Source organism: Mauremys reevesii, linkage group 2 (assembly GCF_016161935.1).
Source record: "Mauremys reevesii isolate NIE-2019 linkage group 2, ASM1616193v1, whole genome shotgun sequence".
Taxonomy (NCBI): Eukaryota; Metazoa; Chordata; order Testudines; family Geoemydidae; genus Mauremys; species Mauremys reevesii.
This window is the reverse complement of record NC_052624.1, coordinates 8,115,099-8,142,921: the sequence shown is the minus strand read 5'-3', so window position 1 is coordinate 8,142,921 and position 27,823 is coordinate 8,115,099. Positions and strand designations below refer to the sequence as shown.

At 44.3% G+C, this 27,823-nt stretch overlaps 1 protein-coding gene across 5 annotated transcripts in view; it reads right to left on the bottom strand.

Moving 5' to 3' along the window:
• The window catches only part of GUK1 (guanylate kinase 1), a 37,474-nt gene that overhangs the window by 9,291 nt on the left and 360 nt on the right, over positions 1-27,823 (bottom strand). For 2 of the 5 annotated variants that reach the window (XR_005594153.1, XM_039524966.1), the window contains exons 2-4: positions 9,993-10,106; positions 6,028-6,069; positions 4,503-4,599 (exon numbers count right to left, since the gene is read on the bottom strand). Coding sequence is in view for 4 of the 5 variants with exons in the window: in XM_039524966.1 (XP_039380900.1) it covers positions 4,503-4,599; positions 6,028-6,069; positions 9,993-10,106 (253 nt within the window). In the remaining variant the exon portion in view is untranslated. Of the gene's footprint in view, positions 1-4,502; positions 4,600-6,027; positions 6,070-9,992; positions 10,107-10,230; positions 10,323-14,593; positions 14,672-27,823 lie in introns of those variants that run through there. The other 3 variants (XM_039524967.1, XM_039524968.1, XM_039524969.1) reach the window with 3 other exon arrangements.

Below are 27,823 nucleotides of genomic sequence, written 5' to 3'. Positions count from 1 at the left end.
TGATTCCAATCTTCTTGGGAATGCTTTTGGAGACCTATGGATGGAAGAGTGCTATACAAGAGCACTTCTTTAAAATCATCATCATGTTTCCTGTCTGTTTTCCCCTTGCTCACCCCCCAACCTTTTCCACCTCCTCCTCCTGTCTCTCATTTTACTTGGGTATTATTTTTCCATTCTTATTCTTGTCCTTTGCCCTGCTCATTTCTCCCACTAACTCCCACCCAATTCTCTCCCCCCCTTTCCCCCAGCCACCAGCACTTTCCATGCCACAGAGATGGAGGGAGCAGCACTGTATAGCTCAGGGGTAGGCAACCTATGGCACGTGTGACAAAGGCGGCACGCGAGCTGATTTTCAGTGGCACTCTCACTGCCCAGGTCCTGGCCAAAGGTCCAGGGGCTCTGCATTTTAATTTAATTTTAAATGAAACTTCTAAACATTTTGAAACCTTATTTACTTTACATACAACAATAGTTTAGTTATATATTATCGACTTCTAGAAAGAGACCTTCTAAAAAGGTTAAAATGTATGACTGGCAGACGAAACCTTCAATTGGAGTGAATAAGTGAAGACTTGGCACAGCACTTCTGAAAGGTTGCCGACCCCTGGTATAGCTCCACCTAAGCTTAAGCCTGGAGGACAAACCCCATCTCAGGTCGAAGGAACCCTGAGGTGTTGTCCCAGCTCCTGGCTGGGATGATTTAGTTGGGTTTGGTCCTGCTTTGAGCAGGGGGTTGGACTAGATGACCTCCTGAGGTCCCTTCCAACCCTGAGATTCTATGATTCTATGATTGAATGGTGGAAAAGAGGAGAGAGTTAGTTCCGTTTCCTTTTAGCAGGTTTGCAGAGATTACCGCCACGATTTCAGAACGACAGACCTCACATCCAGAAGTCTCACCTCAAGCCACACGTACTGATCACAGACACACACAGGCAAGGCAAGCTCCTGCTCGGTAAATGGAGAGGAAGGATGGCCCAGCGGTGAGGGTGGTAGCCTGGGACTTGCAAGACCTGGGTTCAACTCCCTGCTGCAACACAGACTTCTTGTGCGACCTCGGGCAAGTCATCTGTCCCCTCTGAGCCTCGGTTCCCTACCCGCAGAACAGCGATAATAGCCCTTCCCTTCCTCCCAGGGATGCAGTGAGGATACATACATTAAAGATGGTGAGGTGCTCAGATGCTACGGTGATGGCGGCCCTACAAATACCAACGATAGATGGAAAAAGGGGGACACACTCCTCTTCCCAGAATTGTTTTAACAAGATGGAGCAGAAAGCTGGAGTTAGGAACGGATTTAACAAGACCCCTCCTGCTGCAGCAGGTGACACGAGTCCCGGCTTTCAAAGTTATTCTTGGGATTTCCACATTAATCCTGTCCTAAAGCCTTTAAACCCACCTTATCATCATCGCTGCAAACACTATACAAACACGGAGATCTACGAGCTTTGTGCCTTGCACATCGATCTCACTGACTGTGCTGGATTGCAGTTCTCCTTTCTTCCCCCCCAAACTGCAGAAGATGTTAGCGACTAGAGCTATGGCTTCGACTGGTTTGTCACAAATCCACAAAAATTGCTCTAACACTAAGCGTGCAAAGACTCTCTCCCCTCTCCCCCTCCTCAGATTTAAGCACATGAGATCCCCCAGGTGCTGTCTCTTCCACTCCTCGCGATTTCTCAGCACCTCACATTACTGGACCCTACAGTGGCAAAGATCTTGGTCACGGCTCTCCAGAGGGATAACTGAGTTTGGGTGCCTAACCTGAGGCATCTAACAGGGGCCTGATTCTCAGTGAGTGGCTGCTCAGCACTTTCTGGAACACTGGCTCCTTTAAATGGTCTCCAATTAAGCATCCAGAACCATCACTCTGAAAAATCTTAGCCCTTGTGATCAGAGAAGCGGTGTCTGTGGGCGCGTTTGTTTTCCAAAATGACTGACACACCTCCTGGAGTAAGCTAATTTTTCTTTGGTTCAGGTTCTTATATCTTTCTCATCACCAAAATGTCTTGGAAAAAGCATGCTAGCTTTCAGTCATGAAAGGATTAGATCTCTTGGATATGGCCTTAAATTCTCTGTTTTCTTCTACCACACTTTTAGTAAGCCTTCAGGGTTTTCCTAATTTCCTCGGTTAACATTTCCCCTCTCTGCCAGCATGGTGTGAGCACTAGCTGGCTGCAGCTCAAAGGCGACTGCGTTTCAGGATTGCTTTTATTGCTTTGGGATGAAAGGTCTTCCTGAAAAGGACAATATTGTATGAAGAATGGCATCACCATGTTTCAGGGCATACGCTAGTGGGGCAGGATTTCTTAACCTGTGGGTCAAGACCCAAAATTGGGTCGTCAGAATGTTTCAAAGGGTCGCGTGGCAGCTCCTGTCCCATGGAGCTGGCTGGGCTTGCCTCCCTGATCCAGTTACGGCAACCTCTAGGGTCCCAGACCCACTCAGAGTTAGCCCAGCTGTCATGACAACGGGAGTCCAAGTGGGCTAAATTTGAGTGAGTGGCACTGCAACCCCATGAGCCAGGTCACAACTCCATTCACACAAATTTGGTCCAGTCAAGGGGGGCAGGGCCAAACCTGAGTGACGCTGCAACCCCATAGATTGCAATGCCCAGAGCAGACAGCCAAGCCCCGCTAGCCCCATAGCACAGGAGCTGCCACTGTGGAGTGAGTGACAGACAAGACCCAGCCACCCATTCCTCCCAGGGGCAGGATCTGACCAAAACCACCCCAGGACCTCCAACCCCCTGACTCAGAGGGAAGAGCCCCAGCCAGTCACTAACACCTGACCACAGAATTCTTCCAGAAAAGCACAGAGTGTGCAACTTTGCTAGTGCAAGAGATTGAAACAGGATGGCAGAACATGGTGGTACAGTCAGATCTCTTCGCAACCACCTCCACAGAGGGGAAAAAACAGAATTCTTATTTTACTGGCTTCTCCTGTGAGCAAAAAATAAACTCTGCATTTCACTCTGTATTGGCATTTTTTCTTTTAATCTTTAGTTGGTAACTCATGTATGAGCAGACAGGGTCCTAAACGTTCACACCGATCACACCCAACTGATTGCCACATTTTGGTCTGTCCCATGCCCAATGACTTCCCTGGCAGAGGAGTTTGTGTTACACTCTCCTGACCAAACAACAGCCATTGCCATTTGGGGCTGAGAGGTATCCCAGAAGAGGGACTGCCTGGATTAAATTGAAAATCCTGTTCAAAGGCCAACTCCCCTTAGCAGATTTGAATCCATGGATTCAAGAGGCTTGAAATTGGTTTCTCCTTCAAGGTGAGTTGGAAGGTTTCTAACAGCTGAGATCGAAGGTCAGGATTACGTGTTCCTCCTGAGCAAGCCAGTGACATCAGAAATGCTAGAGTAAAGCAGGAAGCGGCCTTCCTTATGTTGCCTTAGGGAAATAACGTCTAATCTTTCAAGAGACACAGAAACTAGAAGTGAAGTGTAGGCAGATACTGTAAAGTGAGAGAAAATTATTTTAATTTGTTTTTAAAATGTATTGATCTGTAATTTTATATTCTGATAATACACTCAAGTTTAGGATTAATTTTTTTAAAGTGATGTGATTTTGGTTGCCCCACTTTTTGAGACACTTGAAAGGGGCCTGATTTTCAAAACATGCTGAGCACCCGACCTCTAAAAGGCAGGTCTCCTTAAACTGTCAAGTTTGGCCCCCAAAATCACAAGTTGTTTTGGAAATTTAGACTTTTTTTGCATATATTTTTAAAGCATTTCCATTCACCCTAAAGGGGTATTCGCAATTTTAAAATCAACTCATTCTATTACTGATTTGGTATCTTAGAAAACAATAGCACTTATTTTACTTTTGCCATTCGGATCCAACCTGGGCTGTAATAATTGTCAGAGATTTTGTGTTAAGTAAGATATCTGACTTTTAATTTATATTGCAGCTTACTTAGTGTTTCATTGATGATCACTTTTATGCCAGTAGCAATGCTATTTTAAAATCCACTTTACACTTAAATCCTAATTGCAGGTGCTAACACCAGAGAGAATTTATTAATTTGTAAAAGTTACTGTACCAGATTGAGTCGTGTGTCACTTGCTTTCACCACTGATCTGATCACACGCAGGCCTTTGGATAACACAGGGAGTGAATGAAGAATCTAAGTCCCATTTTGTTTAATTAATCTTTGTAGAGCACTTTGAAGGTGAAGAGCACTATAAACATTCTGTTGAGTGAAATCTACCTCTGTGAAGGGCCAGCATGAGCACTATGAACCATCTCGCACTCAAATCTTGGGGCTTAAGCAAAATTTGAATGTTGCACACGCCTGATACTGACCTTTTGCACAAGGGTGAATGTCACCAATTACTAGTGACAGAATAAAATTAATAGCAGACTTGCTGCCAGAGTGAAAAGCTTAGACTAGGGAGAGAATAGTGTCATGGCAAGTTAAAATATTTCCCCATCATCTCAGGGCAATCCGTAGTCCACATGAGCTATTGGATACAGTGTAACAGTTACATACCTTGTTCCATACATGTTTCCAGAGAACTCCGCATGCTCAATGAATTCGCCAGCATCAATTTCTTTCTGCATTTGTTCTCTGGTCACAAAGTGGTACTCTGGATCCAGCAATATTGAAAACAATCTACATCAGTGTGCAGCTTTCATCGGACTTGAGAACAAGATAAAGGCTCAGGGCCACGTGTACACATTTGGAGACTTAAAATGTACTGAAGACCTAAATGCCTATGTTAGGCAACTAAATGCTTATTTAGGTGCCTAGCTTTCAGGCACTCAAATTAAAAAATGTGGCCCTTGGTTAACACATACGGAAACACAATGGATACCCGCATCCCGCTCATGGTATTTAGTTATCTCCAATGCATCTTTAATAATTGGCCGGATATACTGTTGCTGCTGTTAACGTTGCCTCTTCTACTCTCCAGATCTCCAGTGGCCTCTCTCATTACAGTGCCATGCTTACAACGCGCTACAGTAGTAGATGAGAAGTCATTTCAGCCCAAATGCCTCTATTTTTAGAGGCTTATTGTGCCCTTGTCCCCGAAACAAAACCCACTTTGGCTGAAATTTCTTATTCTCAGTTGAAAGGTAAACTTTCCTTTGGGAAAGTAGGTAAAAATCTCATGTGGACCTTTTTGAGTTATCCAGGCATAAAGACACCAGTAAGACATTTCAGATGCTTTATGGTGCTGGGTTGACTCTAATGTTGCTGCATTTTAAACCTCAGTTGCTCTGGCAATTGAATTAAATTACACTGTTCCCTCCAAGTCAGTAGTAAAACAATGGCCCCAGAATGCTTTTTGGGAGGGGCCAGGGTTCTGCTCTGTGCTACTGGAGGCAAGGTCTCTTGGAATAGGGATGAAATCCAGAGCCTATTAGCCTTTAAAATCTAGATTTTCAAAATGGGGTGTCTAGAGTTTCGCTCTTAAATCCACCTGTAGGTACCTAAATTAAGTGGCCTGATTTTCAAAAGTTTTGCGCACCCAGTAATTCCCATTGAAGTTAATGAGAGCTGCTGAGTACTCAGCACTTCGGCACATTCCATCCTAAACTGTTGTGTAATGTTGCTGTGTGCTATTATGCAGCTGCTACCTCCTACAACAGAGGCAGCTGCATTTCATTTGAAGGTGAAGTGATCCCTGTGTGTGAGCTAAGAGGTGAAAACATTATCTAAAAGTTGTATCTTCAGTTTATAAGACCCTTTGGGATCATTCAGAATGAAAGGTAAGTGTAAAATACTGTTATTGGACATGTACTGAGTAAATACACTCCATAAACTCTAAGTAAATAAGGTCTGACTTCCCCACAATTGCACTTTCACGGAACGTGCCCATAAACAACAAAACTTGCTCAAACATGTACTTATCCATTGGTTACAAGCCCTGTTTGCTCTTCATTGTCTACCAGCAAAACTGGCTACTCCTCTCAGGTTCTGCAAGCTTTTGCATAGTGGGAAACGTCATCCAGAATTCTCAGAGCAGTAGCCCTGCCTAATCTGACAACACACACAAGTGCAATACACTGACCTTTGCCATTCACTTCTCCGACTCTTGGTTGCCTTGTCGTATCTGTAAGCAAACACAGTCTCTGTAATTTTGTAATTCACCCAGGAATAAAATAATATAAAAGCAATACAAAGCCACTTACTCAGCAGCATACACAGGCTTCAATTCGATCACTTGGTAATTTGATTCTGTTTAATTGGATCAAGGCTTCTGGACCCAATTTGCACCATTTGTTTCTAGTTGCTTTAAGCAGGTATTATTAGATGATTCAGTCATTGCTTATAGAGGAGAAGGATGGTCCAGTGGTTAGGGTCCTAGCTTGGGACTTGTGAGACCGAGATACAATTCCTTGTTCCAGCACTTATTTCCTGTGTAACACTGGGCAAATTACTTAGGGCTTGTCTATACAGAGAAAAAGCCTGCGTTAGCTACTGTGCTCTGCCTTCCCACATAGACATTCTTACTGTGCACGAAGAATGCCTTTGTGCTCATTAGCTTAATAAACTTTGGCAGTGCATCATAAACTGCCTGAGAGAGTCAGTGTGGGGTAGCTACTGTGTTTTAAATTCACACCCTAGCTCACTGTGCATCAATCTCCTTGTGTAGACATGCCCTTAACATATTGTAGCGAGGCATGTCGTTTCCCCCCCCACCCAAGAGGGATGAGCCCCCCTCGACACCAGAGTGGGTGGAGCCAGTGAGTCCTGCACTCGCCCCCGCAGAGGTCAAGGCATAGGACAGAAAATATAAAAGCCTGACCCCGGAGCTCATTCGGGAGGCAGCCACCAGAAAGGCCAGACACCTCCAACCTAGCTCCCGGTTGGGAGACTCCAGCGACTTACAGCAGACCCGAGGACTGGCCTGACCTGCTGACGCCTGATGCCGACCAGAGCCCGGAGGAGCAGCCCGGCCTGCCCCTCGCCAGTTACCCAGAGGACCCCAGGTTGTTTGACCCCCTGGAGGACACCGTCTGGACCCAGGTATCTCCAGTGGGGGAGTTCGGAAATAGCCCGGAGGCAGCCGACCCTAGGCTCTGGCAGTGCTGCAGCCAGACTATGTCAATGTGTTGTGGCCAGGATCTCCACTGACTCAGCAGCAGGCCTTCTGGCACTGCTAGAGAGACTCCCCCGCAGCCAGGCTAATTCCCCATCAGCAACTGGAAGGAAGTAGCAAGGTGCTGTGGTTCCACAGCGAGAGACTCCCCCGCAGCCAGGCATCTTCCATCAACCTAGCTGTGTCTATAGTGAGGATTAGGTTGACCTAACTAAACTGCACAGCTTGTGAAATTTTTCACAGCCCTGACCGATGTAGCTAGGTTGACCTGCATTTTAGGTTTAAACCAGGCTTAAGTCGGCCTGTGCCCTAGGCCCCCCTCTGTAAAACAGGGATAATTCTATTTCCCTACCCCACCGTATTGGATAAATTCATTTCAGAAGACTGAGAGGTGCTCATATAGATAGATTTAATGAATAAGGTCAGAGTTCTGAATGAGATAAGAGACCAAGTTAGAATCCATATGGAGACCGCTATAAGTTGTGTTAGTTTGAAGCACTACCATGCAGGGGGGCTGGAACAATTTGTATACTGAGGTACTGAGAGCCACCGAACCGAACTGTAAACTCTGTATATAATGGAAACCACTTCAAGCCATGGGGTGGAGTAGCACCCCTAATTCCAGCACCTATGCTATCATGTGCTCTAGAAACTGTGATGCACCCTCTGGCAGTCAGCATGGAACACAAACTGGTTGGAATGGACTTGATCAAAAGGAGGATGTGGTCTCATCTATAAGCTTCTAAAAGCACTGATCAGCTGGGTGTAAGTGCTGTGCATGGATTTAAAAAAAAAAAAAAAAGGGCAGCCTAGGGGACAGATAAAGTCTATTTCTGTGCTGAACTGCATCTGAAGAAGTGGGGTTTTTTACCCACAAAAGCTTATACCCAAATAAATCTGTTAGCCTTTAAAGGTGCCACCAGACTCCTTGTTGTTTTTGTGGATACAGACTAACACTAGCTACCCCCTGATACTTGTGATGTGAGATTTTTGTTAGGTTGCTAGAGACATACAAAGAAGCATTATACATGTATCAAAGGGAGACACTTTAAACTCTTTTAGTCTCAAGCACTTTTAAACTTATTCTGAAAGTCACAACATTCAGAGAGGAATTTGTGGACGTCTGGGGCCAGGATTTTGCCAAGAACCTCCAAGCTACGGGTACAGAAAGTTCCTACTGCAGTAAAAATCCATTTGATAAGTAAACCTAAAGACACCACCCAAAGTCCCAGCAAAAATAAGCAACCAAGCAGAGCTGGACTTCAACAAGAATCCCATTGTTCTCAAAGCCTTGAAGATACTTCTAAGTGGTCAGTGAAGGCAGCGGGTGTTAACTGCATGTTTTGCAGTGGACAGGCCGTGTAAAAGAAGACTGGAAATTCAACCCTAGCCATCCTCTGGGAATTCAGAATGCAATTCACCCAGGTTATAGACTGAGAATCTGCAACATCATTAACATTCAGCAGTCGTTCTTTTAAAAATCAGAGGGGAAAAAAAAATAGAACCACATTTTGCAAAGATGATTTAAAAAAACTGGTTTAAAGAAAGTGGTTAATGATCCAAGAGAACTTGTCTGAACTGGGCTACACAAATGTGCATTGTAGACTGGAAATTGGCAATGTATGGCTGCTAATTTAGAGGGTCCTCATTCTAGACCTAAAACATGACTTTTTAAAATTCATTTTCTTTAGACCAAAGGGTCAGAGATTTGGGTTAACTTTTAAATCTCGCACAACTTCCCGGATACCGTATCCAGTGATAGAGGCTTTATCAATCAAATACATTTTAAAGCCTACAAATGGGAGGGCTACATTTATCCTGTTCCATTTAAACATCTGAAATTGAATATCACCACCTCAAGTAATACATATCTTTTAGAGATTGTAATCACTGTGGGGCAAAGACTGTGCCTTCCCATATGTCTGTACAATGCCTATCACTCGGAGAATGCTACTGGAAACAAGCGAACAACCAACATCTTCTTGTCACATCGATAAAAACAAAGCACAGATTATATCACAGGTCATCTACTCAGAGTCCTGTAGCAATGATCCAGTCATGGGATAGTCATTTATTATTTAACTCCTTATCTAACTTTTCTAGTGCCCAGATACTAAAGTGGCTAGCACTCACCTATATATAATAAACTCAACATTCACAGCTCTCCACATTTTGGAGGTGGATGGGAGGGACAGTAAGTTAGCCATAATAGGACTATTTACATACTAAAGGAATCCACCACACACTTCTCAGGTAGAGAAAACAAAGACTGCTGCATAGCTTACTGTTCTAAGCAGGAAAATAAATCAATGAGCCAAAACAATCACTGGCACAAGCAGGTAACTCACTCAGTGCCAAGATATAAGAATCTGACTAGAAGAGCAGAACTATTCTGCTGACTCACCCTAACAGCCAGACCACATAGGTCTCATTAAATCTACCCACAGAAAGGTTAAAGCCTGCAGAAAAGCAGGTGGGGTCTTGCACAGAGGAATCTTAATCAGTTCTCTCGGGGTGTTTAGAGGACACAAGTCATATGTTTGTAAGTACAGTTCTGCTTTAGGGCTTTGTGACTTTAAGACTAAAGACAAACCCCAGTAAGGAATGACTCTGAACCAACATCCATTGCATGCTGTGTTAGGGGTAGCATGAAACCAACCCTTTAAAAGGTGAAATTCTAATGAAGTTACTGGAGTCCTGTCCATTTACACCAGTAGTAAAACCTGGCCCAAGTTATGTAAACATACTTACTAGCACACAAGTTAAGATAGATCCATTAACCCAAGCCACAACAGCTAACATGCAATTTTTATGATTTGGGGGCTATTTGAAAACTATGTGTAGTATCTATGCAGTCAGGCCCTTGGCTGTTATTAAGCTTTGGTTTCACTTTCTCTGCCCTCCCCCCCAATGGGTTGCGTACAAATACTCACGAGACACACTGAAGCCGAAGACATTGCCGTAGTCTTTAAGCAGCATTTTTAACAAAGTGCTCTTTCCTGCACCCGATGGGCCACTCAGAACTACCGGTCTTGGTCCCGTCATGGCTGCAGAGGGGGAAAAACCAAACATCTCTTGGTTAGAAACACACAATCATAAGAAATGCCAGCTTTAGATTCCAGCAGATGCCTCAGGCAGAGGGGAAGGTTTCTGTTCATTGCCTTCACTTACAAGCTACTGCAGCCAATTACGCAATCATCAGCAAACAAATGGCACCGCCTAGGGGAGGAAAAGGGGTATCAGAAGAAACAGCAGCAGTGGACCTGAGAGGAAATATGAAATCAGATAAGCATAAATTCTCGCAATGTATGGCTGAAGTGACTAGTTTAAGTGCTGGTGGTGAAATGTGCTGGACTGACAGCCCTAGAGAGCAACATCCTCTCTCCAGAGAGAGAACACAGGATGAGCAGCAACAGGACAAAATTTCCTTCCACTGTGCCTCAACCCTTACCTGGAGGGAACATCCCTAGGCCAAAGCGAGCTCAGTCTCCAGGATCAGTCAGTTAAGGCCTCTCTACTGAGACTGCTAACAAGAGGGACAGCTAGTGCCAAGTATAGGGTGAATTCAATGTGACGTGGGCAAGTGCCCCCAAGGAACTGAACTGAGATCAAACTCACTTCATATAGTCCCACTGAACAGCAGTCAGACGGATGCCAGTGGCTACTAAGCTGGGCAGGATTCATTGTGAGAGCACAAGATTCGCTTTTTCCTATTACCCGGCCCCTGAACCATTTAGTCCCAAGGGATGGACTTTTCTCTAAACCGAAAAGGGACTAGTATTCCGTTTGCTGGACAGCATGAAGAAGCATGTTTACATGGGTATTTGGTTTGTAGGTTGTCAGGGGACCTTTTTATACTCAACTGTTGACCAAACCATGTTTTCCCCCCCAGTGTACCTACAGTCTTTATAAATGTCATCTGTTATCCCAATATAACACCTTGTACACACACAATGTGATGTTCGTTTACCACACGCGTTTAATAAAGGTGAGCAAAAACATCTGCACTGCAAGGTCTCAAGGAAGTAAAACTGCCAAAGAACCAGTTTTGCTCATTTTTTCATTTTCACTGATGCCAGTGGAATAACATTTCGTGATCTAAGTGACACACTGATAAGAAACCTATGTATGATGCAGCTTGCGAGGGATGGGGGAAGAGAATCCAACTCAGCCATAAAAGCTTGAATCACAAGGCCGGAGATGTAAAAGAGCAACTGACCCAGGCACTGTAGATGTTGCCACAGAACTTTCATCATGAACAAGCTGAACTGCTCATTTCAAAGAGGAAAAACCCAGGGAGACGGGCATGTCTTAGGAGACTGGTAACACATTGCAGAACCCTTCACCTTTACCAAATCCTGGCCAGGTTGGTAGTGACTGAAAACCATTACCCTCTGACAGCTGTTTGGTGGTCTCAGTCCAGTCTGCCTTGGACAAGAGTCCACATAACTCCCATCCACCATAAATAGTTGACAAACTCAGCAGAGGATGGAACGGGTAAGTGTGCCCAACACCCCCTCATTGCTAGAGTTGGCCCCTCCAGGTCATACCAGAGGCACTATGGTGATGGAAGCCACCGTTCTGTGGCTAGGTGAGGACTTCCATCCCCATGGCTATCAACCACTGCACTTTCATCAGTACTGGGTTTACATGAAAGTTTACAAAAAAAAGTATATTATCATGCTGCAACATTTTGGACCCTGTTATGAGGGTGCAAACATACCCCAACCTTGGAGAGGGTGGGTCTTTGTCTCCCTCTAGAGGTTGAGCCACACAAGTGGATACGGGTTTACTACAGCTACAAAAGTAGCGGAAATTACTCAAGCTTGAGCTCCAGCAGTAGAAGCCCCTGTACTGAAGGTTACAGGTTCAAACCCCAGTGAAGTCTTTCCTCAACTAAAAGGTAACACTCCTGCCCCCACTACTCTTCCCCCCCTCCCCTAAATAAAATCCCAATGTACATTCTGATCTCTGACTGCCCTCTCTCTGCAGACCCGGCCTCTTTTGGCTCAGCATCTGCAGACGACTCTCAGCAAGGATCTTACTCTCATGCAGAGTACAGGGAAGAGGGCTGTTTCAGACAGATGACAGAACTGAGTAATATTTTTTGTTTAAGTTAAATAAAGCCTTTCTGTTGGTGGTCAGCGGTAGATGGGCTGTTAGGATGTGATCTGTGAAAAACACACAAAACCAGCCTCTTATCATACTTGGCAAGGAGTGAGAATTACTTCACAATACTCAATTGGCAGGCTCAGTGCCCTTCTTCCCTCCACAGGAGAGCCTAGCTTGGACCCTAAACTGGAAGGTAGGCAGCTCCTCTACTCAATCCCATCATGACACTGAGTCACTGTGTGACCTTGAGCCAGACACAACCTACCAGCGACTGTTTGCTTACCTAGTAGGGAGGGGAGAAGGGAAGAGGGAGTGTTGACCTGCATAATTCCCTGGGGTGTGAGGTGAGTTAATACTTAGCCAACGCTCATAAAGGTGCAGATGAATTGCATCCTGTATTGGCAAGCAGAGCACCCCCAAAGGAACAATCCTGCACTAGTAACAGTTGCTGGACTAGAAGATTCAGTAGGTCTCATCTCAATCTCGTAAAGACACAATTAGACACTTACAGAATTAGTTCTAGTCACATATGCACTGCAAGCTTACCTAACGTGACAACTCAGATTCAGGGCAGGTAGAACAGAGCAGGTGGATTACTTGTGTATCCCTAACTCTATTCTGCACAGCCCCACAGTCCATCCAGATGCTATATTTATAAATTCAGCAAGCTCCAAAATCAGCACACAAATCCTCTGTATACCCTATACAGGATATTATGCATTACCAGACACTTGCCTGACAACTACTAATCTCTGTATACACTGAAGGGAATTTTTATATACAAAAGGAAGTGCTGTTTGTACAGGATTCTACCAACACAAATTTATTTTATTACAAAAGAAACCCCATGAAGTTAATTACAAGCACTATTCAAGTAGGGACTGTACCATTTTACTCTTACAAAAACATAGCAACTGGAAAATGAAGAGACATTAGATTTACAGACGCTCCCCAACTTACGCAAGCGTTCCGTTCTGGAACGCCTTGCCTAAGTCGAATTTTCCATAAGTCGGGAACGTATACCCAACAATTACGCAAAAAAAACCAACAGCTTACGGAACTTTTTCCGTAAGTCCGGATTTGCATAAGTCGGGTTTGCGTAACCCAGGGAGCGTCAGTATTATTATTTAATTTATTCCCCAGGAATTGGTCCCTACAGCATATTTATTAGTGCTTTATCCTATCTAGTTTTTATCACTTTCCTTGCGATATACATTCATGGTTTAATAAACTTCACAGTTGGAATTTCAACCTATATTGTCTTTCCTTCCAGCCCGTAGTCTTTGGCGGAGTCCCCACTAAATTTCAAGAGTCATGCTAGATACCAAAGTGGAGAAAATGCATTCTCGTCCACTTGCCAACTACTACTGAAGAGGCTACAGGATCTTGGGGGGAGGGATAGCTCAGTGGTTTGAGCATTGGCCTGCTAAACCCAGGGTTGTGAGTTCAATCCTTGAGGGGGCCACTTAGGGATCTGGGGCAAAAATTGGTCCTGCTAGTGAAGGCAGGGGGCTGGACTAGATGACCTTTCAAGGTCCCTTCCAGTTCTAGGAGATTGGTATATCTCCAATTATAATCTATAATTTATAATCTATAATAATTGTTAGAGCTGAGGATGAGGAATAAGAAGCCCCGCGTTTTATTCCCAGCTCTGCTGCTAACTCACTGTGTGAACTTGCACAAGTCACTCAGTCTCCCTCTGCCTTGGTGTCCACTTTTCCCATCCATAAAATAAGGATAACCGCTAAGTGATAGGGTCATGACGAGGCTTAATTAAAATACTTTTAACAACGAGGCTCTGAAAGTGCAAATTATTACTGTGTTGTTCTAGGAAAGCCCCAGATATATAAGACAGCTTTTTCTCCAGCCCTTCAAAAGCTGAATATTGTAGTAACTAAGGCTACATCTTCACTACAGACCTTACAATGGCACAGTTGTACCACTGAAGTTGCGGTGCAGTAAGGTCTCCCAAGTAGCAACTCTATGCCGATGGGAGAAAGCTCTCCCGTGGGCATAATTAAATCAGCCCCAACACACCCTGACACTCAAATGCCAACGTGGATCTTTGCCGCTTATCTAGGTGTTAATAATTCACTCTTCACCACAGTATCTGCCTGCTAACAAGAATTCCTTAGGCTGCCTGAAACACAGAACTCTTTAGTCTCCTACTTGTATATGCCAGTCAGGAGTGCTTGGATATTTTTAATTCTTGCTGTCTCCTCTTTTGCATTTTCTTTTCTCTGCTCCCATTTCTTTTCCTATCCGTTAACAGCCACTAACAGGAAAGGGAAATTTAAAGCAAACAAAATTTGTTACAGGAACTGCAATCTATTCAAAGCTGATCCGGAAAGGAGGCAGAGAGAATCGTGGTTGCTTAAATAGCACTGGCATATTAGCAGCATTCCCCAATTACATGGCTTACCTTTTACTTTTATGCCCTTTTAGTCGAAGTATAAAATCCAGCTCTTTGTAACAGCAACAAACTGATAATGTGAGCGAGCAGGCAGAAAGCTGAGCTATTTGTGAACCATCTAAATCCTTAATTACAGAGTCTCCACCTTAAAGGAGCCAATGAAAACTCTCCGCTGATCTTTAATCTCCTCCTGCGGTTTCTTATTGCTAAATCTCCAGGCACGCCCGGGTAACACTCTGATAAATGCCAGCATAAGCCTTCCACATCAAAGTATTTCTTAAAAAACAGAGTATGCAAGGGACCAACTTAAGTGACTGTTTATATGTAACTGATCTAAAATATTACACATCCATAAAAAGAACATCTTAGCAGCAAAGACATGATCATCTATCAAAACAAGTACAATAGGGAAAGGGTTTGCTATTTAATTCAAGATAAAAGAAGGAAATTTGGGTCAACTTTGACTGCATTCTCAATGCTGAGCTCTCAGGCACAGCTGTAAAAAGATAAAAGGAAAATTTAGTAATCAGATCTTTATTTTATCTATACCTTTCTCCATAGATAGCAAAAGTTATTGCAACTGAACTAGGCCAGATTCTGATCTCAGTTACACTCTGAATTTACACTAGTAGCTCTGCTGAGTTTAATTTTATACTGACATAACACAGACTCTGGATCTACCAATATACAAGAATACAGTATTCTTAGTGACGTATGGGCATATGCTAGATTCCATGTCCAGCTCAGTCCTGCAGACAGATGGGGTTATTTTTGTAACCTAGTTTGAGTCATTACCTTGACTCTCACCTATGCCACTACTGATTTTTAAATGCTTCATGTCACTCTCCATTTCTATTTTCACCTTTGTGTAATCGTATCAAGCTCCTCTACCTGCTGTTTCTGCTGCCTGTATTTCATTGCAAGTTTTATAAATGTCACCATAAACATGTTTGCAAACCAATCATATTGAACAGGGCCTATGCCTATAGCCAGCCCAGTCTACACTGGCTGGGGAAATGCGTTCACACAGGGTTGTAGCTAGCAGTTTGGTGCTACAAAGCGGACAACTGTTCTTTACGTAAAAGAACAACTATTCTAGCCAATACAAGGCTAAGACTAACTCCAGGAGCAGGGGCCAAGCTCTGTTTTTGAGCCCTGTTTAATTTCTGCACATTCTGGTAACAGTTACAAATATGGTTTTGTCAATAACATGATCTGTAACTCTGCTGAGTGTCACGAAGGAGAAAGGTCTGAGTCTAAACAGGGGAAATGATATGGCTTAGGAGGAGGTCAGGCAAATTGGAGATTGCATACTAGTAAGACTGGAAAGTAACTGCTTTCTAACTACTTTAAGGCTTATTTTTAGCATAATCCTGTTAGACAGCAAGATAGACAAACGCTAAAAACTGCCAGGACGATTTAAATCATTTATTGCCATGTTTTTTATTGTACTGAGTAAGCCTGGTGTGCATTACAGCTGTGAGTAAAACCCTTTGGACGGTAATGGAATGCAGAGATTTCACCCATACACCAGTAGTGCCAATCCAGCCCACATCAGTAGAAACTGACAGAGGTGTTACCATCTGATGGCTCTTTAATGGCCTCTGTAAAGCAAGTCTGATGGTCTCAGCCTAGATCCCGCTAGACAGGTGCCCACAGCACAAAAAACACCAGCACAGCTGGTCTCCTCGTTGGCAGCTGCACAGACATTACGGTCAACAAGGATCATTAGGATCATCTAGTCTGACTTCCTGCATAATACAAGCCAGATAATTTCACCCAAGGAATCCTGCATTAAGCCCATAATTTCATGCTGAGCTACAGTATTTCTTTGAGGAAGACAGACATCTAACCTCAGCATAAATGCCAAAGACTGACTGAGTCATGGGGACTGAACTATTCTTGTTCCTTAGAGACAGTCCATTTCTTGTAAGTGGTAAAAGATCTTATTGCTGCTCTTCGCGCAGTTGCTTGTATAATATTTGGTCTGTAGCTAAATAAAGGGCTTCGGGCCTAAAGCTAGGCTCCTAAACTCACATTTTAAGGTTTGATCATTTTGGTGTCTGTCTCCAGAACTGTCAACCTAGCATCTTTCTCCAATACAAAAATTAATTTTGAAATTTAACGAGAAAGGTCTGATTTAGTGCTGCAAGTAACACGTGTCTGGCTATACTGGAGTGTTTGCCTTGATACACTCAGGGGCATTTTAAACAAAATACTCAGTATATTACCCTTTTGATGTTAAGAGGAAAAATAGGACTTAGTACGTAGGCTGGCCTCAAAGTGGAATTACACTGTTCCAGTAAAATAATTTGGTAATTATAAAAATACCTTGTCTGCCTTATAAGGGAATGCAAACAGAGGTGCATATCAAACACTCCACTGGTCTCTGAGCTGTTACTATATACCTTAGCACACTGAGGGTACAATCGTGATTGGTGTCTTAAGGTGTGACCGTAATACAAACGGTCAATTGTTTGGGCTTTCAAGCTTAGGTCCTGGAAACAGAACAGATAGCTGGTAGGATAAAAGGAGTCTGGAAACATTAATATATTCAAAAAATACTATTTTGGGGGCTTACATGGAAAAATAAACCTAGTTTTGGACTTCCTAGTACACTCTAAGGCCATGTCCTACAGCCCTCTGTGAAAGTTAACTGGCAACACCATTTTCCTAGTTAATTCTGCGCCAAGATGTTGAACAAAAGCAACAGAAAAAGAAAGCGACATCTAAGCCAGGACAAACATCTGATTTAAAATAGCCAACCATTTGAATATTAAAACCCACTAGCTTTCATCATTTGTTTTTTCTACCCAAACAATCCATGTTAAAAAAAAAAAATCTAACAAAACTGGCCTTATGAGGAACTCTACCTGGCTGAGCTTTTGGCATCATTGGGTGCTAATGTTAGGATTGACAGGGGAATTTGATATCCAACTAGAGGTCAATGCATGTTGGGTATTTGCATAAAATCTGAGAAGGAGCAAACACAACAGGAACTTGGAACGCACCAAAGTACTGAAGGAACGTGAGTAACCTCATGGGCTTTGCTCCTCCTCATATATGCCGGGATGTTGCTAGTAAAGTCAAGCACACAAGGCAATGCACAGATCCAAAACATCTACTATATGATGCAACGCTGATGCTGAGCTGACCGAAGTCATGACAGTTTTCTTGCCACCATTAAACTCCTAACATTATCACTCTCACACCCAGGGTTCATTTATGGCAACCGAGAAGAGAACAACCCTGTAGCATGTGCGCTCCAGCTCCCCCCAGTTGAGCCCCTACCACTCCGTGCAGATCAGCCCAGGGCTACATGGTGTCACCTTAATCAACTCTGCATTGGAGTTGGCTGGTCTAGAGATGCAATGATCAAGTGGAGCTACATCACTGGCCCCCTCTGTGACTGCGGCAGAGAGCCTCAAAATAGGAAGCATCTCCTGGAATGCCAGCTGCTTGAGCACAAATGTCTTCCAGTGACTTGGACTGCAACGATCAGGCAATCGCGTGTGCATGGATCTAGCCGGAAACAGTATGAGAACACGACAAGAAGATGGGTAACCATTTCTTTTTGCTGTGCCCATTCACCACTGTATTTGAGCATTTTAGTTAATTAGAAGGTAGATCTGGGTTTGGGGTGGAGGTGTCATTACCTGCACAAACTTTGAAGTGCTATTTCAAACAACAATGCATTCAGATGACAATACCCATGGTCATCTGTACTGGACAGTTTGTTAAACTATGCAGCAGGTCCCTCAAGTTATATATCTGGGATTCCCCAAAGCCACCCCCAACTCACTGCCCTCTACCATGATCTGTCCAATCAGTACAGTATCCAGGGTGTTATTTATTTTAATATCAAAATGAATCCTTTTACATTGTTCCCAAATGTTCAACATGCCACAGCTTCTTTAATAAGAAAGGGCGTAGCTGTTTTGTAGAGATTGTTAAGGAGAAGCAGAAGGGTTTGCCAGCGGGGTAGGGCAGAGTTGGGCCTTTTGATAGTCAAGAAGGCCTGGTGGGCATTACTGGTTCATGGTACTGTGACGGGGCAAGGCCTGCTGGCTATAGTAAAGTAATGGGAGACAGATATATTAGCCACAGGCTAAACAAATCCCTGTTACCAGAATAAGCAAATGGCAGCTGCTCCAGGTAAATTAAGACACCTGGGGCCAATTAAGATCTTTCCAGAAGGCAGGGAGGACAGCTAGGTTGATTGGGACACCTGAAGCCAATCAGGGCTTGGCTTAAACTAGTTAAAAGCCTCCCAGTTAGTCAGGTGGGCGCGCATGTCAGGAGCTGCAGGAGGAAGTTGCGCTGTTGGAAAGACTGAGCCGTACACACCGTATCAGGCACAAGGAAGGAGGCCCTGAGCTGAGGGTGAAGTGGATCTTGAGGAAGTGGGGGCTGCAGTGCGGAAGTAGCCCAGGGAACTGTATACGTCCTGTTTCTAAAAAGTCAGCTACCACAGCTGATATTATTAGGGTCCCTGGGCTGGTGGCTGGAGTAGAGGGTGGGCCTGGGCTCTCCCCTTTGCCTCCCTGATAAATCACCAAGACTGGGAGACAACAGAGACTGTGCAAGAGAGGAGAGCTTCTCCTCACCTCCCTCGCCGGCTTATGACGAAAATAGCTCAGTAGGCTGTGACCCTTCCTTCTAGAGAGAGAAGGGCTATGTGGAGGATCACTATGAGCCTCTGAGGCTAGCAAAATCCGCCAGGAAATGCAGGATCCATGGAGACAAGGACAGAGCTTTGTCACAGTACCCAGGAAGCAGTCGAAGCTTTGGATGCTGGGGGAAGATGCACTTCCTTTCTCTCTCCCTCTTTTGAGCAAAGATGACTACGTTAGAGGGAAGGAATTGTTCCCCCCACCCCAGCAACTCTGAAAGCAACGCACAGAGTTGCTACCTATCAGTACAGACACATCACACTTGCATCTCCAACTGGGTGTTGCAGAACAAGACACTGAAGCCATTGCTTTTTATTGGAGATATTTTGTTGACAGCCTCCATCAGTGCCTTTTGATAGGCCAGGGCTATAACTTTAATGCAGAAGCTGCTCAGTTTCCCACCTGGTGGCTATGTAGAAGAGCCAGAAATGTGCCCTGATAATTAAATGGATCCCATCTGAGATTTAAAAAGATGTTTGCATTTGAATTGTGGAAGTAGAGCAAGAACTGACAGGGATTTGAAAGGGATTTCAATGCAAACAGGCCCCTCTATGAGCAAGAGTCAGGCCAGCTGTTACCCTAATAACGCGAGACTTGTAGAAGCGAGGAGCGTGTGAGGCGAGTGAGAAAGAACTGTGTGAAGTTGTTGCGACCTTGTGTTAGGTAAAATCTATAGTCTAAAGAGAAGAAAGAAAAATAAGATATCAAGATGACCTATGTATAAACAAAACGCAGCTGTTGTTCATTATTGTATGTAACAAAAGCTATAAATGTTTGCTGTAATTGTTTACCTGTACAGAGACCTGTTTAGCTCTCTCCCTCCACGCAATTACTAGAGATAAAGTATCTGACTTGCACCCAACCAGAGAGTGAGAACTCTGTTTTTCTCTGAAAGAATGAAAGAAAAGAAAAATCCTATGGAGCAGGATAGGATTTTTTTTTAATCAAGAGGGGGATAAAATGTGTAAGGATCCATTAAAGGACATTGTTTTAGTGACTCGGAACTGTTTTGCTGATTGAATTGCAGGCTGTGTTTTTAAATGGAAGTTATGAGTTATGAACAACACTCAAGATACCTGACATTTATGAGAGCTGCAGGAAATAAGAGTAAATCTGAGAACCAACCAGACAGGATGCACTTGGGCAACAGCTGTCTATAGCTTCCTTTAGGAAACCACTGTGTAAGAACTCTGGAAAGTGTCTTTCAAGAAAGTATCTAAAGTCCTTTATAAACATTAAATCTCATGCCATCAATAGGAGGCAAATGTTAGATGAATTTATAAATGGATAAAATAAATCAATGGAAGTTAGGAGCTTAAATACCTTTGTGGATCTGGGCCAAAAGATTAAGTGCCTGGCAAAAGGTCACACAACTAGCCAGTGGGAGAGACAGGAACATATAACCCAGGAGTTTTGACTCCCGGTTCTCTTCTCTAACTACTACATACAAAACACCCCATCCCAACTAATTCTGAATCTGGATAGTCATTGAACATTTTCTAACACTAATCCTTCTCTTTGGAAGCCAGAATGTAAATAGGGTCACTCCTATGTTAATATCCACATTTTTAAAAGGAGATTATTTTATACATTATGAGGGAGATTGAAGTGTTCTACGGGTTTTTGTATATTGCCATTCCTAATAATAATAATAAGTGGAGATATAACTATCTCCTAGAACTGGAAGGGACCTTGAAAGGTCATTGAGTCCAACCCCCTGCCTTCACTAGCAGGACCAACTACTGATTTTTGCCCCTAAGTGGCCCCCTCAAGGATTGAACTCACAACCCTGGGTTTAGCAGGCCAATGCTCAAGCCACTGAGCTATCCCTCCCCCCAAAGATCTTCCTAATATCTGATTTGTGTCCATTTAAATCTCCCTGGACACACAATAGCAGATTTAAAGGTGGCCATCCTGCAGCAAAAAAAATTCAGGACCAGACTTCAAAGAGAAACTGCTGAGCTTCAGTTCATCTGCAAATTTGACACTGTCAGCTCAGGATTAAACAAAGACTGTGAATGGCTAGCCAACTACAAAAGCAGTATCTCCTCCCTTGATGCTCACACCTCAACTGCTAGAAGAGGGCCTCATCCACCCTGATTGAACTAACCTCATTATCTCCAGCCTGATTCTTGCTTGCATATTTATACCTGCCTCTGGAAATTTCCACTGCATGCATCTGAAAAAGTGGGTATTCACCCACGAAAACTCATGCTCCAATACGTCTGTTAGTCTATAAGGTGCCATAGGACTCTTTACTGCTAATGGAGGATTGTTTCTGGCTATTACATTGTGTTTACATTACATTTACCCATCACATGAGATTGAAGCCTTTTAAATGTTAAATTGCTAACTTCAAAGCATGGGTTATTGTGTTCGACAATGGAAATTCAGACACAATCGGCAGGTGCTTTCATCAAAACCCAAGTAGGTGAAGAAGCTGTTCAGATTGTCTTCTGTGAGTAGGATCTATGTTGGTTTAAAAGGAATGATCCTGTATCTCTGAACACTCACAGGGTTGCGTTCCAGATGCAAGACAGATATTCCCAAAGTTATTTTGGGTAATCCTGACAGACTTATGGAAACCTAGCAGATCAATACATCTTTGCAATCATTTTGGACTTACAAACTTTGACTCACCTGTTAATGTATTTTACCTGCTTTAACTTCTCAAACTCATTTCTTTTCCTCAGCTAATAAATCTTCAGTTAGTTTACTAGAAAAATTGGCCACCAGTGTTGTCTTTGGTGTGAGATCAAGAGTATCCATGGATCTGGGGTAAGTGACTGACCCTTCCGGGTTGGGAGTAACCTAATGTGATGGTACAGTGATCAATAACACAAAGTCCAGTTTGTCTGGGTGGCACGGTAGGCTGGAGATCCTAAGGGGACTGTTTGTGATTCTGCAGCAAGACTAATATAGTGATCCAGGAGTGCACATTTATTACTGGCTTGGTGAAACTGAATTATAGACTATACCGCCAGTTTGGAGTGTCTGCCTCATTTTCTGATAGTCTGACCTGAGATTGGCACTCATAGCTGTGAGCCACTTCAGACAGCATGACAGAGTATACAACTGAGTCAGTCACTGCTGTTGGTATTTTGGAGACATGTGCCTAGCACATGACTGTTCTTTCCCTGCTAGCAAGTACGTTAACCGGTAGCATAAATAAATGTCTCCTAGATGGCTGATGAATATTTCACATACATCCAAGCAGACTTCCACTGGGGTACTCTAATATTCCATTGATTTTCATGGGGGAAGTGCAGCACAGCAGATAAGCCAAAGCACAGAAAGAGTTCAACAAAACTAGTACTGATTAGCAAAGGCTTGAAGAGAGAAGGTAATGAAGCCATTTTAGGAGTAGAAAAGAAAATCAGAGGCAGGGCCAGCTCCAGGCACCAGCCCAGCAAGCAGCTGCTTGGGGCGGCCAACGGTGAGGGGCGGCACGTCCGGGTCTTCGGCGGCGGGTCCCTCACTCTCTCTTGGAGAGAACGACCAGCCGCCAAATTGCCGCCGAAGACTGAAGCGGCGGCGGCAGAGCTGCAGATCGCGATCGTGGCTTTTTTTTTTGCTACTTGGGGCGGCAAAAACCCTGGAACCGGCCCTGATCAGAGGACAGTTTTTCTATAGCCTCGAGAGGTTTGCTGGATTAGACACCTTTAATCTAATTTCCTATTTTTAGCATGTTCTTTATAAGCAATATATCCCCACCGTTCTAAACCATGGGACAACAGGTAGGGTCTTCAAAGCTCTGAAAGCCAACCTAGTTGAAGTTTTAAGTAATATGGCAAAAATTAATAATACTTTGCAATATACACACACAGCATTTTTGGGCTTTGAAGACATCATAGCATAACATGGTACCTTCTCTTCAGGCCCAGTGCGATAACTTAACTGAACAGTAAAGAATCATAACCTGCTGTTGTCCAGAGGAAGGCTGCTTAGGGTGGGACATGCTGCAAAGCAATTGTAGACAGCAATGTGCAATTGCCAGCATGTGCTTGGGAAACAGAATTGCTGCGGTCAGCTCATATGCTGAGACTTGTGCTTAATTAGCATTCTGACAGCAAATGGCTGTGTGAAGTTTTCATGGTGAACAGGCACTGCACACACACTGCATAAGAGACAAGGAAGTAATCTAAACATTCAATTCTATCCCCCAAAGGGATCAACCTATTCTAGACCTCCACTTTTCTCAGCCCACTTGAAAACCAAGAGAGTATTTTCACTGAGACCTCACTAGGCACAATGCTAATTGATTAAATCTCTCCCTCCAGATATAATGATTGTTTTGGAATCTGTGATGGTAAAGTTAAAGGACCTGTGCAATGCCACTGAGTCAGCTACTCCAGAATAAACCTCCAGCATCAGGATTTTATAAACACAACTACAAATTCATTCTGGGTTGGAATTTGGTGTATTATGTCCAAGCACCTTCTTAAAATAAAAGCACAATGTCACAAACTTCTTACAGAGGTTTCAGTTTCTTATGTACCAGAAAAACAAAAATTAAATCAAACCAGGTTTTTCTTTTTAAATCATCAGTTATGGATACAATTTTTACCATTGTTTGTCAAATTCCTGGGTGTATTAGCAATGAAAGTTTGCTGGACAATGTACTCACTAAAGGAAAAATCTTTATATGTTAAAGTTATATACACATACACCTGCATGCTCACAGAGCAATTCCTTGCTTTTCTCTTTCTGGTATTATAAAGTGCTCTCGTGAGCTGTATGGGTGGTATAAATGTTATCATAAAACACAGACCAGAAAATCTTGGAATTCTCCAAACAGCAGAAGAAAAAATCCAGAATAGAATGGCTGCAAGAACCATGAAAGCAACAACCTGTGTTAAGATAGAGGGAAGCCCTGTTCAAAATCCCCAAACTAGAGTGAGTCAAAAGAGGAGTGTCCACTCTCAGGGCAGCACAGAAGTTTTTTTACTGGGGAATGTGAATATCCAGGATATCAATTACTTTAATTCATCCCTAGCTCAATTTTAGAAGCATTTTTACCAATCTATCCAGTCAATGACCTTGTAGTTTAGCCCATATAATTAATACTTCAAAAATATAAAGACGTTCAAGCTAAATACTTCCACTGCCTTAACCTTATTGGCTTAGGTTCCTATTGGACTCCAACTCCTCATTCTGCTGTTCCTCTAGAATTGTGTACTCCTCTTTTTCTTTCCCAGACAGGTACCAAAAAATGTCTATTTCTGATCTCTGCTCCAGGACCTATATCTGCAAGTGTCTGGTAGTCCTAAAGAAATTTATTCTGGTCTAGTCTCAAAAAATAAATGTTTCTAAGCCATCCCATACTGGGAGATTATTGAACTGTAAGACCAGTGATTTGATTAATTTCATAGTTTCCACTCCACAGTCTCTCATTTCAACTATGACATGATTAGCTGCTACCCCATGATCAGCTGGAGACAAACCACTACTTCATATCACATGAAAGTTTGAAACACCAGCTTTCAATAGCTGTACAGTATTCACTGCTAGCCTTATGAGCAGGGCCGGCTCCAAACCCCAGCACGCCAAGTGCGTGCTTGGGGCGGCATTTTGCCGGGAGGGTGGCAGGGAGGTCCACCGGAGCCGCGGGACCAGCGGACCTCCTGCAGGCATGACTGCGGAGGGTCTGCTGGTCCCGCAGCTCGGGTGGACCTCCCGCAGGCGTGCCAGCGGATGCTCCACTGGAGCCGCGGGACCAGCGGACCCTCCGCAGGCACGTCTGCAAGAGATCCCCCGGAGCCGCGGGACCGGCGACCGGTAGGGCGCCCCCTGCGGCATGCCACTGTGCTTGGGGCGGCCAAATTCCTAGAGCCGCCCCTGCTTATGAGTCACAAGATAATGAACTTTCAGCCCATCATGGGTTCTCTCAGCGTGGCAGTGCTTTCTTTGACACGATCCAGGAGTGACTGCAAGTCCCAGCTCGTGGACCCTGTGCAATTTTCAATCCTTGCCAAAGAACTCAGTCCTAAAAGCATTTGATTTTTTTCAAATTGCTAACAAACTCGATCATTGCAACTGCTGCATGCTGTACCTTCTCCACCGTAAAAGTAACCTGTAGCATGAAACACAGCAAGAAGGCTCACATATGTCCGTGAACATGGCTATATACACACACAACAGTCCCTTACATTGTGCTAGGATCATTCTGACCATTTACATTCCTGGGTTGCTTTCTCCTGCCATCACATCCCCCAGCTCTGCTCCATTGTGCTATGTATGCTAGCAGTTAAGTGAATCTAAGATGAGATCAGGCTTTAAGAAGTTTCACTTGGCTCCCAGAACACTAAACAGAATAGGAGCAGAACAGCACAGTGGGAGACAGCAACAAAAGTGTGTGTCCTGGAAAGGACCTTCCCAATGGGGAAGTGTTTTGGGGTTGTTTTTTGTTTTGTTTTGTTTTAAAAAGCACTGTCTCCTTCCATCCATCAATGCAGCTGAAAGGGGATGTGAATGTGGCAAAACCACATAACTGCTATTCGACTGGTACTAATTTGGCTATCATGGGCTTATTATCTTGCTCTGATAGACATAGAATAGAAATAGCCAGCCCAGCAGGCTAGTGGCAATGCAGTGTTCTGCTATTCAGGGATCAGAGTCCAGCTCCTTCATTCCCAGGTGATGTGAGGGCAGCATGCTTCATCAGCCCTTTGGCAGAAAGGAATGACGTGTGTCATACTCTACAGGTCCTGGGGGAACCAATGGGATCTGGAGGAAGAAGCATCAGAAGCACCATGAAGTGCTTTAGGACTTTTATAGAGGGTGCTCAGTGGTTCCCAACCTATTTTATAACAGGACACCCTTCCCATATAGCAATGGTTCTCAAACTTTTGTACTGGTGACCCCTTTCACATAGCTAGTCTCCGAGTGCGACCCCACCAATAGATTAAAAACACGTAATATATTTAACACCATTATAAATGCTGGAGGCAAAGCAAGGTTTGGAGCGGAGGCTGACAGCTCATGACCCCCGCCCCCAGGTAATAACCTCGTGACCCCCTGAGGGGTCCCGACCCCCAGTTTGAGAACCCTTGCCATATAGCAAGGTGGGAAGGGCAGGCTGGTTGAGAAAGCCAGCACAGTAAGTTTGTTTTGTTTCCAATATAAATTATTTTCCTGTACCTCTCATCCAAGTGGTTTTAACATCAATAGGCCTCAGGATAGCCTGCTGGCAACAAGCCAGGAAGGAAACAAAGACTCCCGCTGTCTATCTATATGGAAATAATTTAGTAGAAAGGCTTTGCAAAGCTAAACAGAAGAGGAAATTATCTGAACCCTTATCGTCATCAGATCGCAGCTTACTCTTTAATTGGATCACCTCGTATCCAGCCACAGGAAATTCAAATTAGAAAATAAAAAGAGGCTATTTGCCCCATGTTACCATATGGTCTGGTTCACAAAGGATACATAGACACAAATAGCTACAAATGGAGGGTGGCATGCATTCCTAATAGTACTCCCAGCTGTGGTCTGCAGCAATTAGATATTGTCTGCTTCAGTGCTTTCTATGCTGGGCTTAATTAAATCAATAGGAAGGAAAATTCCTTCCTCTCAATACAAAAGACAAGATAAAAGCTTGATTAAATATCCAATTGCAACTTTAAATCTCCACATCACAGTAATATTATTTGGCACTAATGATGATTCCCCAATTACAATTACATTTTGAGATCTACCAGTCAGACAGTTTTTTAATCTGTTTAATGCATGGCAAGCTGATTTTGTATTCTTCTACTTTAATTAAAATGCAGTATGGTACCCAGTCAAATGTCTTACAGAAGTCAAAGGTAATAGTATTTGTGTAATATACTTAATCAACCAAACTTGTAATCACTTAAAAATGATATCAAGTTAGTTTGACAGGAAGGGAAGTACAGAAAGCGCGCTAGGGGTGGGGCCGTATTGGGGAGGGGAGGTAGAGGGGCTGTAGGAAGGGGATGGAGCAGAATTGGGGGAGCGCTGGGGGCGGGGGCGGGGAGGCAGGGGCTGTACTGGGGCAGGGGCTGTATTGGGTGCAGGGGCTGGAGCTGTATGGGGAGGGGAGGTACACAGGGGCTGGACGGGGGCTGTATTGGGGCAGGGGTACAGGGGCTGGAGGGCGCTGTATGGGGGAGGAGGAACAGGGGGAGCGCTACGGGGGCAGTATGGGGCAGGGGAGCGCTAGGGGGGCTGTATGGGGCGGGGAGCGTTACAGGGGGCTGGGGCAGTATGGGGGCAGGGGGCAGTATGGGGCTGGGGGAGGCCTGGGGCAGTATGGGGGGAGGGAGCGCTCGGGGGCTGTATGGGGAGGAGGTACAGGGGCTGGAGGAAGGGGGAGCGCTACGGGGGCAGTATGGGGACGGGAGGGGAGCGCTCCGGGGGCTGTATGGGGAGGAGGTACAGGGGCTGGAGGAGGGGAGCGCTACAGGGGGCAGTATGGGGAGGAGCGCTCCGGGGGCTGTATGGGGAGGGAGGTACAGGGGCTGGAGGAAGGGGGGAGATGGGGGAGCGCTACGGGGGGCAGTATGGGGAGGGGAGGTACAGGGGGCTGGAAGAAGGGGGAGCGCTA